General features: G+C 37.6%; 1 protein-coding gene across 7 annotated transcripts in view; it reads right to left on the reverse strand.

The window, feature by feature from the left end:
* The window catches only part of OSBPL9 (oxysterol binding protein like 9), a 169,965-nt gene that overhangs the window by 107,794 nt on the left and 49,145 nt on the right, over nt 1-13,026 (reverse strand). For 6 of the 7 annotated variants that reach the window (XM_030870112.2, XM_030870113.2, XM_030870111.2 and 3 more), the window contains exon 3: nt 2,148-2,226. In XM_030870112.2, the coding sequence (XP_030725972.2) occupies nt 2,148-2,226 (79 nt within the window). Of the gene's footprint in view, nt 1-1,535; nt 1,674-2,147; nt 2,227-13,026 lie in introns of those variants that run through there. The other variant, XM_060305632.2, reaches the window with a different exon arrangement.

Below are 13,026 nucleotides of genomic sequence, written 5' to 3' on the forward strand. Positions count from 1 at the left end.
CAAAAAAATATAATATCTAACAACAGACTACTACTTAGCAATATAAAAGGAACTACCAATATATGCAACAAGATGGACAAATATTAAAAACATTATACTGAGCTAAAATAAAGCCAGACAAAAGAATACATACTGTATGATTCCATTTATGTGAAACTCTCCCCAAAAAAAAAAAATCTAATCTTTAATGATAGATCAGCAGTTGTCTGGAGCCAGAGGCTGGGAGTGGAGACTGACTGAAAGAATAAAAGAATCTTTTGGGTGATAGAAATGTTCTACATCTTCATTATGGTAGCAGTTATATGAGTAAGTAAATGTCAATATTCATTGAACTTTATAGAGTGTACATTTTATTGTATGTTAATTACAGCTCAATACAGTTGATTCCACACACATAATAAGCCAGATAATTACACACACATAAGCCAGATAATCTCATGTTGCCTGAGACTCCCATAACTATTATAGTAGAAAAGTATCCATTTAAAAAATACACATAACACTTCATTTATCCTTGTCATTTAAATGATTCATTAAAGGAATTGGTTGTTTTATAAGCAAGCCACATAAATATGGAAGTGTTAAAGGGGAGGTCAGTTTAACATAAATAATTTAAATCAGAGAAGGTAGATGTGCCTTTGCTCTAGGGGCCTGGGTCTCCTCTCCTTTAAATAGGCAAACAATACAGCTTCTGGAAGTCCAAAGAAGATGTCTCCTTAGTAACTGCAGAGGAGAGAATTCCATACTGCAGCCTTCACCTGCATCTAGCAGCTATTACTTGAAACACATTAAAGTATTCAACTTCATTCAAGTAAAGAGTTCCAGAGTGTGGGCATTATCTGCTTTCATTTATAAGCAGCAGTATATATTTAACCTAAAAATAAAGGCCATGGGCTTTCATAATAAGATTTTAAATGTTTTATGAAATTAAATGTAGTGGAAAATTTCAGGAGGACATCATTAGTTTATAGCAGTCTGAGTAAAGAATATGACCAAACATAATAAATACTTTAAGAATCCTTTTTCCTAAAAGCATTAGAGATATCACGAATGAGTACACTGGTTTATCTTTATTATATGTAAGCTGGATCTTTCATTTCTATGTGCCAATTTCTTAAACAAGACAATGAAATAAAATAACTTCAATATACTATCCTAGTATAGAAGAACAATAGCTGTCGGAACATCTTGTATAACATATCTGGTCACTGTTAGACTTCATAACCAAAACATCTGTAAGCTATAAATTTACTATTTCTTTATCTTGGTATGCCTAGCATCTATCACAGTGCATTGTCACTTGTAGTTCAAAGAAAGTGCAAATATTCTCAATTTTTAAGCTTCTTGGACTGCTTTAAACATAAAATAGAGGTTACTCTGGATAGGCAAGATAGCAAAAACATTAGTAACAAAGCTAACAGGCATTCCTAATAGATGAGAGGTACATTAGGATAGGATCATTAAAATTGACTTTTATTTGCTGGTTTAGAGTTTTCAAAGCAAGATGAAATGAGAATGATCATCTAGTACCTTACCCTTTCTACCGGTGAACCATAGCATGCAATGCCGAAACATAGCAGTGGCAGATGGCATTTGGTGTTATGAACTATAAAAAGGATAACAGCAGAGAAATGATGGCTGGCAGACAAGACGCAGAAATGCAGATGAAATGAATGCAAACTTGTAGTTCTTGAAGCAAAGCAAAACCTTTAAGCCAAAGGCTGCTACTAGCTTCAATTTATATTTTGAGTTTTACATGGACAAACACTGCAGCCTTCACAATCAGTCTTTGGACTTTTCATGCAGAAGCAGAGCCACACTCCTCGATAAAGAAGACCAGCAATCTTCTGCAAACACAAGCCAGCAGCAGCAGCCCATCACTCTCTCCCTTCACTGATTTTCATTGTTTCAATTTTTAATTTTCAGTTGCAGCCAGATCCACAGTCATTTCAAATAGATCTGTATCCACTGCAGATACGATTAAATCCCTGCCTAACCTGCAGTACCACTTCATCCAGAACGTTCCTGTGCACTCGTTCATGCAGGATCAGTTGCAAAACCATTCAAGTCACCCAGCAAACAACCCAAAAGAGAAGGAAAGAAGCAGCTGGGACTATGAAGAGAAAGAATCTTTTCTTTCAGCTCACCCTGGAAATGGAAGGTTTTCTGATCAACAGTTATTGTGAAGGTGCTGTCGTCCTCATCGTCTATACCAATCACAGCTCCCTGTGAAACAAAGAGCAAAATCCCAATAAGGCAAACAATGACATCAGCAATATTCACTACTGCTACAGCCCTGTAATGCTCAATGCACCGACGACACTGGATGCAGGCTAGACACAGAAAAGGGGAATCTGAGACTCTAGCTTTGCTTAAGGAGGAAGAACTAAACGAACGGATGGCAGGGCACTGTAGTACTCTGCAAGGGTACTTTCTACCCTTGCTTAAGGGGCATGGATATGGTGGAGGGGGAGGGGACAAACATAGAAGCTGAGTCTAGAATCTGTTTAAGAGCCAGCCACTGATCCTTTCGGAGCTTTAGATTGCTCTCTAAAATGTGAGTCACCGGGTTGTCCTGAGGCTCCAAGAACACAAGTGCTCTTCATCAGGCTGCTTCTGTGTTATATTTGTTAGTTCAGAAATGCCAGGCGACACTTGCTTCGAAACACTGTCCCAGTGGCTTCTTCAAGGTATGCTCTCAAAACCACCTGTCCATGGCTCTGCTACTGCACTTCCACATTATACTGTGATTATCTATGTCTGCCTTCTCCCACTGAACCGCTACAAGATCTTGGAAGTCAAGGACTACTTTACTCATTTTGATACATGGCACTCAAGTACACACTCAGTATATGTTTTCTAAATAAAAGCATGAACAGCTCTCCAAAAGGGGGGACGGGGGTAAGGTAGGCCTGCATTTATAAGTTGTTTGTTTCAGGAAGGTGGATAGAGTGGGTTTTAAACTTTTTCTTTTTGGTATTCAACTATATGCAGCATATTAAGACAACAGGAATTAGGAAAGCAACATGAAGCTATGCAAAATAGGGAGTCTACTGGTCAGTGTCCTTAAGAAATAAGTGTCTTAAGTATTCCAGAGAGAATAGCTAGAGAACATGGCACAGGTGTAATGCTCCAGGTTGGTGACAAAACAAGCAGTATGCAACAGACAAAACTAGGACCTCGTAAATGGGGATTGAAAGGACTTAAGGGGCCAAGATGTCTAATCCCATGAAAAAAAAGGCTACTCCTATCCCAGGAGGATTAGGTAATAGAGCCAAACATTTACAGGTTACCACCACCCCTTCCAAAAGTTCATTTTATGTCACTTTGTCTATTCTAATGCAGGTCTTTCACAAAAGCAGTCTCCAACTTACAATGGTTTGACTTATGATTTTTCAACTTTACGATAGTGTGAAAGCGATACACATTCAGCAGAAACCGTACTCTGAATTTTAATCTTTTCCTGGGCTAGCAATATGTGGTGATACTCTCTCATGATGCTGGGCAGCAGCTCCCCATCAGCCACGTGATCACAAGGAGGAACAAGATACACCGACAACCATTCTGCACCTAATCAACCATTCTGTTTTTCAGTACAGTATTCAATAAATTACATGAGCTATTCAACACTTTATTATAAAACAGGCTTTGGGTGAGATGATTTTGCCCAGCTGTACGCTCACATAAGTGTTCTGAGCACGTTTAAGATATGTGAGCCTAAGCTATGGTGTTCAGTAGGCTAGGTGTATTAAATGCATTTTTGACTTAAGATATTTTCAATTTATAATAGTTTATTGGTATGTAACCCCATTGTACGTCTGTACCTGTTTTCACTTACCAAAAGAAATCTGGAAAATTTCCAGAAACAGGTGAAAAGCGAAACTCGCATTCAGCATTTGTTTTGCCCTGAGCCGTTACAGAGGCAGTGTTCACGCCAAATAGCAAGAGTAGAACCGCCGAACTCTCTCCCCAGGAACTACACTCAGCATCAAGCTGCCACAGCTTTGAACTGTGTCTGTGAGCATCTGGGCTTTACCTCTACTTATTTTGCGTATCTGTTAGGAAGCTGCAACCTAAGGTAATTGCTTTTTCACTTTACCCATTTCGCCTTACAATAGGTTTCATAAGAACACTCTTCTTTCAGATAGGAGGGGAAACATGTATTTATTCCTTCTCAGAGGCTGTCTGGATGAACCCCAACTCTATCCAAATCCCAGCAACTTGAATTACCTTAGTTATTCCTCTGTATCATATTGGGAAGGGATTTTTATCCCCATTTTTACATATGGAAAGTGTAGCTAGAGTATAATGACTTACCCAAGGTCATACAGAGTTAATGGCAGAACCAGACCATTGGTATGGTACCTACTTATTCTATGACAGCAAATAAAGACACACTTTAGTGGGTAAGCACATGTGGGAGCAACTCATTCTGGTTAACTTTATTTCATGGTTAATGGAGTTAGCCTTCTCACTTATGATGTATCAATTATTTGTTGAGTCATAACTAAATACAGCATATGTGCCAGATACAGCCTTGGAATATATAACAATAATGCCTCCAGTAGAGGAGATAAAACATGTAAAGAGGTGAGTATACATAATATAAGGCAAAAAGTGATCTCTACATGGATGAACTTTGAAAACATGCTAAATAAAAGAAGCTAGTCAGAAAGGACCACATGCTGTATGATTCCATTTACATGAAATGCTCAAAATAGGCAAATTTATACAGACCAAGAGTAGGTTAGTGGTTGCCTAGGGCTGAGGGGCTGGAGAAGGAGGTGAGGTAGAATGAGGAATGACTGCTAATGGGTATGAGTTTCTTTACAGGGTGATGAAAAAATTCTAAAATCGATTGTAGTGATGGTTGCACAACTCTGTGAATACACTAAAAACATTGAATTGCATACTTTAAATGGGTGAATTGTATGGTATGTGAATTATATCTCAACAAAACTGTTATATAATTCACCACAATTCCAAACTCGGGTTCTTTCTTTTTGGTCCCTTAACGTAAATTCACCAGTTTAGACCTAGTCAATTCAGATAGAAACCTCTCGGTTCTAATACTTGTTCTCCTTTATTCCATCACCACAAGTTGTGCTCATTCCACTTCTGAACTATAATCTCAAATTCGCCAACTCTCCTCCACCCTATGAATTGCTACGGCCCTATTTCAGGGTTTCATCACTTCTTGCTTGATGAAGCAATCTGTCTAAGTCTGGCTACCTTTAGTCCACAGTCCTTGCTATTGCCAGAGTAATATTTATAAAGCACAGACTCTTACAGGAGACCCAGATACTTAAAACTTTCCTTGGTTCTCCATGAACTATTAGATAAAGTCAACATTTCTTCATAATGCCATTCAAGATTGTTCAAAATCTGGCCCAACCAACCTTTCCACTGTCATCACCTAGCCACTTCCTCCTCACCTCACAGAGATCCTATATGTACCCAGCCTCAACATTTCTTCCATACACTGAAAGAAAACACCAAGAAATTTCACTTTTTCACGTCCTTCCTCAAGTTCAATCCCCCACCACTTGTTAAACAAAAGCAAACCCCCACATCTCCCCCTAGCTACTACCTCCTTTCTTATTGCTTTCACAGAGGAACTTACTGAAAATTGCCCACACCTTAACCTTTCATCTACTCCCAGCAATTGCTTCCTTCCCCGCCTCTGCACCAAGCTTCACTCTCACAGGTCTTCAATGACCACTTTACTACTCGAGAGTTTTGTCATACAACATCACTCTGAAGCATTGCTGCTGCCCCTGACCACTTCCTTCTTAAAATTCTCTCCTTCAATGACTCTTTATTACCTAAGCTGTGCTTCAGAAACATTTCTACCTAAGTATCTTTGACAACCTATATGGAAAAGTATTCTTTCCTGGTCCATTATATTTTTCCCCTCCTCTATCCAAAAGCTTCTTTGAAGACTTTGGAACCTATCTTACAACCTCCACTCCAATCCAGTCTTGCCATTACCCTAAGCATTCTTCAATGTACAGAGGCACAATTCACCTGACACTCTGGCCTCTCAGTTTCTTGATTTATTCAACTCAAATAAACTTCATTACCATTCTCCTTCATTCACTCATTCTCACGGCAATTCCCTAGACCTGGATATCATATCATACCCAACATGACAGCCATTAGTCACATGTGGGTATTTAAATTTTTATTATAATTAACTAAAATTTTAAATAAATTCCTCAGTCATATTTCAAATACTCAATAGTTACATGTGGATAGAGACTATGGAACTACACAGTGCAGAAACAGAACATTTTAATGACTGCAGTAAATTCTACTAGACACCATTGCCCTAGACCTTGTCATCACAGAGAACTAAACCATAGTAAAAAGTTAACACTGCCAGTTATTGAACTGGCAGTAATGAGCCAGCCACTGTGATAAGCATTTTACATACATCATTTGAAAACAACTTTATATGGAAAGGTAACATACACAAATCATAACCGTACAAGCTCAATGAAGAAACGCTCTCCTTGTACCCTGTCCTAATCATTAGCCTTGTCCTCCATCCCAAAGGTAAATAGTATCTCTACTTCTAACATTAAAATTAGTTTTGTCTGTCTCTGAACTTCATACAAATGGACTCATACAACATATTTTCTTCTGTGTCTGACTTCTTTCACTCAACATAATGTTTGTGAAATTCATCAAAGATGTTGCATATAGCAATGGTTTGTTCATTTTTATTGCTATATGTAGTATTCGTTTGTATGAATATCCACAATTTATCAGTTTCACTGCAGATGGACATTTGTTATGTCCAGTTTTAGGTTATTAGAATCATGCTGCTATGACATTCGTATTCATCTTTTGTTATATATATGCTTATATTTCTATTAGACACAGTCTAGGAGTGAATTTGTTAGGTCATATGGCATGCACATGCTAATTTTTTTTTTTGCGGTACGTGGGCCTCTCAGTGTTGTGGCCTCTCCCGTTGCGGAGCACAGGCTCTGGACGCGCAGGCTCAGCGGCCATGGCTCACGTGCCCAGCTGCTTCAAGGCATGTGGGATCTTCCCGGACCGGGGCATGAACCCGTGTTCCCTGCATCGGCAGGCGGACTCTCAACCACTGCGCCACCAGAGAAGCCCCACATGCTAAGTTTAATAGACACCGTCAAACAGTTCTCAAAAGTAGCTGTGTCAATTATACTCCAACCAAAGGTGTATGAAAGTTTCAACTGTTCCGCACCTTCACTAACACTTTTTTACTTTAGTCATTCTGACAGGTGAGTGCTAGTAACTTATAGTGGTCCCAATTATATTTCACTGATAACTAATGAAGTTCAGTATCTTTTCATATTTGTGACCATGTGACTATCCTCTTGTTCTTTTCTTGAAGAGAAACAGTTCAAGTTTCTTGCCTATTGAATAGACTGGACTACTATTTTCTAATTATCTGTAGGAGTTTTTTATATATCCTAGACATGAACTCTTCACTGGCTATGAATTAGGCACAAATCTTCTCCCACCCTGTTGCCAGCCTTTGTACTCTCATAATTATGTCTGTTCATGAAGAGTTAACTTTAATATAGTAAAATGTATTGGTTTTACACCTTATGATTGTGTTTTCTGTATCTTCTTTAAGAATTCTTTCCCAATCCCAAGACCATGAAAATATTCTCCTATGTTATCTTCTAGAAACCTTTACATTTGGGTATCAGGTGTAGTAAGTCCTCCAACATTTTTCTCTTGGCCTTTCTAAATTATAAATCAACATCAACACCATGGTCATAGCCAGTTCTCCCTAGAATGGCAGGTGAGAAAAAGTTGCAATCTCTACTGGGGTCTCTTTGTTGACTGAGAAGACAGGGGTCAAAAGTGGGTATTCCTGGAGCAGAAGCAGAAGAACTACAATCCTGCAGCCTGTGGAACAAAAACCACATTCACAGAAACATAGACAAGATGAAAAGGCAGAGGGCTATGTACCAGATGAAGGAACAAGATAAAACCCCAGAAAAACAACTAAATGAAATGGAGATAGGCAATCTTCCAGGAAAAGAATTGAGAATAATGATAGTGAAGATGATCCAGAACCTCGGAAAAAGCATGGAGGCAAAGATTGAGAAGATGCAAAAAATGTTTAACAAAGACCTAGAAGAATTAAAGAACAAACGAGATGAACAATACAATAACTGAAATGAAAAATACACTAGAAGGAATCAACAGCAGAATAACTGAGGCAGAAGAATGGAAAGTGACCTGGAAGACAGAATGGTGGAATTCACTGCTACAGAACAGAATAAAGAAAAAAGAACAAAAAGAAATGACAGTCTGAGAGACCTCTGGGACAACATTATATGCACCAACAATCGCATTATAGGGGTCCCAGAAGGAGAAGAGAGAGAAAGGACCCGAGAAAATATTTGAAGAGATTATAGTCGAAAACTTCCCTAACATGGGTAAAGAAATAGCCATGCAAGTCCAGGAAGCACAGCGAGTCCCACACAGGATAAACCCAAGGAGAAACACACCAAGACACATAGTAATTAAATTGGCAAAAATTAAAGACAAAGAAAAATTATTGAAAGCAGCAAGAGAAAAATGACAAATAACATACAAGGGAACTCCCATAAGGTTAAGAGCTGATTTCTCAGAAGAAACTCTACAAGTCAGAAGGGAGTGGCATGATATACTTAAAGTGATGAAAGGGAAGAACTTACAACAAAGATTACTCTACCCAGCAAGGATCTCATTCAGATTTGATGGAGAAATCAAAAGCTTTACAGACAAGCAAAAGCTAAGAGAATTCAGCACCACCAAACCAGCTCTACAACAAGTGCTAAAGGAACTTCTCTAAGTGGGAAACACAAGAGAAGAAAAGGACCTACAAAAACAAACCCAAAACAATTAAGAAAATGGTCATAGGAACATACATATTGATAATTACCTTAAACGTGAATGGATTAAATGCTCCAACCGAAAGACACAGGCTTGCTGAATGGATACAAAAACAAGACCCATATATATATTATCTACAAGAGACCCACTTCAGACCTAGGGACACATACAGACTGAAAGTGAGGGGATGGAAAAAGATATTCCATGAAAATGGAAATCAAAAGAAAACTGGAGTAGCAATACTCATATCAGATAAAATAGACTTTAAAATAAAGAATGTTACAAGAGACAAGGAAGGACACTATGTAATGCTCAACAAATCAATCCAGGAAGAAGATATAACAATTATAAATATTTATGCACCCAACATAGGAGCACCTCAATACATAAGGCAACTGCTAACAGCTCTAAAAGAGGAAATCAACAGTAACACAATAATAGTGGGGGATTTCAACACCTCACTTATACCAATGGACAGAGCATCCAAACAGAAAATTAATAAGGAAACTTTATTAGTAAGCAAGCTTTAAATGACACAATAGATGATAGATTTAATTGATATTTATAGGACATTCCATCCAGAAACAGCAGATTACACTTTCTTCTCAAGTGCACAAGGAACATTCTCCAGGATAGATCACATCCTGGGTCACAAATTAAGCCTCAGAAAATTTAAGAAAATTGAAATCATATCAAGCATCTTTTCTGACCATGACGCTATGAGATTAGAAATTAACTACGGGGAACAAAACGTAAAAAACAGAAACACATGGAGGATAAACAATACATTACTTAATAAACAAGAGATCACTGAAGAAATCAAAGAGGAAATCAAAAAATACCGACAAACAAATGACAATGAAAACACAACGATCCAAAACCTATGGGATGCAGCAAAAGCAGTTCTAAGAGGGAAGTTTATATCTATACAAGCCTACAGCAAGAAACAAGAAAAATCTCAAATAAACAATCTAACCTTACACCTAAAGGAACTAGAGAAAGAAGAACCAACAAAACCCAAAGTTAGCAGAAGGAAAGAAATCAGAGATCAGAGCAGAAATAAATGAAATAGAAACAAAGAAAACAAAAGCAAAGGTCAATAAAACTAAAAGCTGGTTCCTTGAGAAGATAAACAAAATTGATAAACCAATAGCCAGACTCATCAAGAAAAAGAGGGAGAGGACTCAATAAAATTAGAAATGAAAAAGAAGTTACAACAGACACCACAGAAATACAAAGCATCCTAAGAGACTACTACAAGCAACTTTATGCCAATAAAATGGACAGCCTGGAAGAAATGGACAAATTCTTAGAAAGGTATAACCTTCCAAGACTGAACCAGGAAGAAATAGAAAATATGAACAGACCAATTACAAGTAATGAAATTGAAACTGTGATTAAAAATCTTCCAACAAACAAAAGTCCAGGACCAGATGGCTTCACAGTTGACTTCTATCAAACATTTAGAGAAGCGCTAACACCCATCCTTCTCAAACACTTCCAAAAAACTGCAGAGGAAGGAACACTCCCAAACTCATTCTATGAGGCCACCATCACCCTGATACCAAAACCAGACAAGATACTACAAAAGATACTACAAAAAAAGAAAATTACAGACCAATATCACTGATGAATATAGATGCAAAAATCCTAAACAAAATACTAGCAAACAGAATCCAACAACACATTAAATGGATCATACACCATGATCAAGTGGGATTTATCCCAGAGATGCAAGGATTCTTCAATATACACAAATCAATCAATGTGATACACCATATCAACAAATAGAAAAATAAAAACTGTATGATCATCTCAATAGATGCAGAAAAAGCTTTTCACAAAACTCAACACCCATTTACGATAAAAACTCTGTAAAAAGTGGGCATAGAGGGAACCTACTTCAACATAATAAAGGCCATATACGACAAACCCACAGCAAACATCATTCTCAATGGTGAAAAACTGAAAGCATTTCCTCTAAGATCAGGAACGAGACAAGGATGTCCACTCTCACCACTATTATTCCTCATAGTTTTGGAAGTCCTAGCCACAGCAATCAGAGAAGAAAAAGAAATACAAGGAATACAAATTGGAAAAGAAGAAGTAAAACTGTCACTGTTTGCAGAGGACATGATACTATACATAGAGAATCCTAAAGATGCCACCAGAAAACGACTAGAACTATTCAATGAATTTGGTAAAGTGGCAGGATACAAAATTAATGCACAGAAATCTCTTGCATTCCTATACACTAATGAGGAAAAATCTGAAAGAGAAATTAAGGAAACACTCCCATTTACCACTGCAACAATAAGAATAAAATACCTAGGAATAAACCTACCTAGGGAGGCAAAAGACCTGTATGCAGAAAACTATAAGACACTGATGAAAGAAATTATAGATGATACCAACAGATGGAGAGATATACCATGTTCCTGGATTGGAAGAATCAATATTTTGAAAATGAGTATAATACCCAAAGCAATCCACCGATTCAATGCAATCCCTTTCAAATTACCAATGGCATTTTTTACAGAACTAGAACAAAAAATCGTAAAATTTGTATGGAGACACAAAAGACCCCGAATAGCCAAAGCAGTCCTGAAAGAAAAAAGTGGAGCTGGAGGAATCAGACTCCCTGACTTCAGACTATACTACAAAGCTACAGTAATCAAGACAATATGGTACTGGCACAAAAACAGAAACATATATCAATGGAACATGATAGAAAGTCCAGAGATAAACCCATGCACCTATGGTCAACTAATCTATGACAAAGAAGGCAAGGATATACAATGGAGAAAAGACAGTCTCTTCAATAAGTGGTGCTGGGAAAGCTGGACAGCTACATGTAAAAGAATGAAATTAGAACACTCCCTAACACCATACACAAAAATAAACTCAAAATGGATTCGAGACCTAAATGTAAGACCAGACACTATAAAACTCTTAGAGGAAAACATAGGAAGAACACTCTTTGACATAAATCACAGCAAGATCTTTTTTGATCCACCTCCTAGAGTAATGGAAATAAAAACAAAAATAAACAAACGGGACCTAATGAAACTTAAAAGCTTTTGCACAGCAAAGGAAACCATAAACAAGACGAAAAGACAACCCTCAGAATGGGAGAAAATATTTGCAAATGAATCATCGGACAAAAGATCAATCTCCAAAATATATAAACAGCTCATGCAGCTCAATATTAAAGAAACAAACAATCCAATCCAAAAATGGGCAGAAGACCTAAATAGACATTTCTCCAAAGGAGACATACAGATGGCCAAGAAGCACATGAAAAGCTGCTCAACATCACTAATTATTAGAGAAATGCAAATCAAAACTACAATGAGGTATCACCTCACACCAGTTAGAATGGGCATCATCAGAAAATCTACAAACAACAAATGCTGGAGAGGGTGTGGAGAAAAGGGCACCGTCTTGCACTGTTGGTGGGAATGTAAATTGATACAGCCACTATGGAGAACAGTATGGAGGTTCCTTAAAAAACTAAAAATAGAATTACCATATGATCCAACAACCCCACTACTGGGCATATACCCAGAGAAAACCATAATTCAAAAAGACACATGCACCCAATGTTCATTGCAGCACTATTTACAATAGCCAGGTCATGGAAGCAACCTAGATGCCCATCAACAGATGAATGGATAAAGAAGACATGGTACATATATACAATGGAATATTACTCAGCCATAAAAAGGAAAGAAATTGGGCCATTTGTAGAGACGTGGATGCATCTAGAGACTGTCATACAGAGTGAAGTAAGTCAGAAAGAGAAAAACAAATATCGTATATTAACGCATTAATGTGGAACCTAGAAAATGGTACAGATGAACCGTTTTGCAGAGCAGAAATTGAGACACAGAAGTAGATAAATACGTATGGACACCAAGGGGGGATAGAGGCAAGGGGTGGGGGTGGGGGTGTGATGAATTGGGAGATTGGGATTGACATGTATACACTGATGTGTATAAAATGGATGACTAATAAGAAAAATAAATAAATTTTTAACAAAGTAGGTATTCTTGGCCCTTTGTAAATTTTAGAGTCAGCAGTGGAACAAGTTACATACACACACACACACACATACACACACACACACACACACACACACTT

The sequence above is a fragment of the Globicephala melas genome, chromosome 1, assembly GCF_963455315.2.
Source record: "Globicephala melas chromosome 1, mGloMel1.2, whole genome shotgun sequence".
NCBI lineage: Eukaryota > Metazoa > Chordata > Mammalia > Artiodactyla > Delphinidae > Globicephala > Globicephala melas.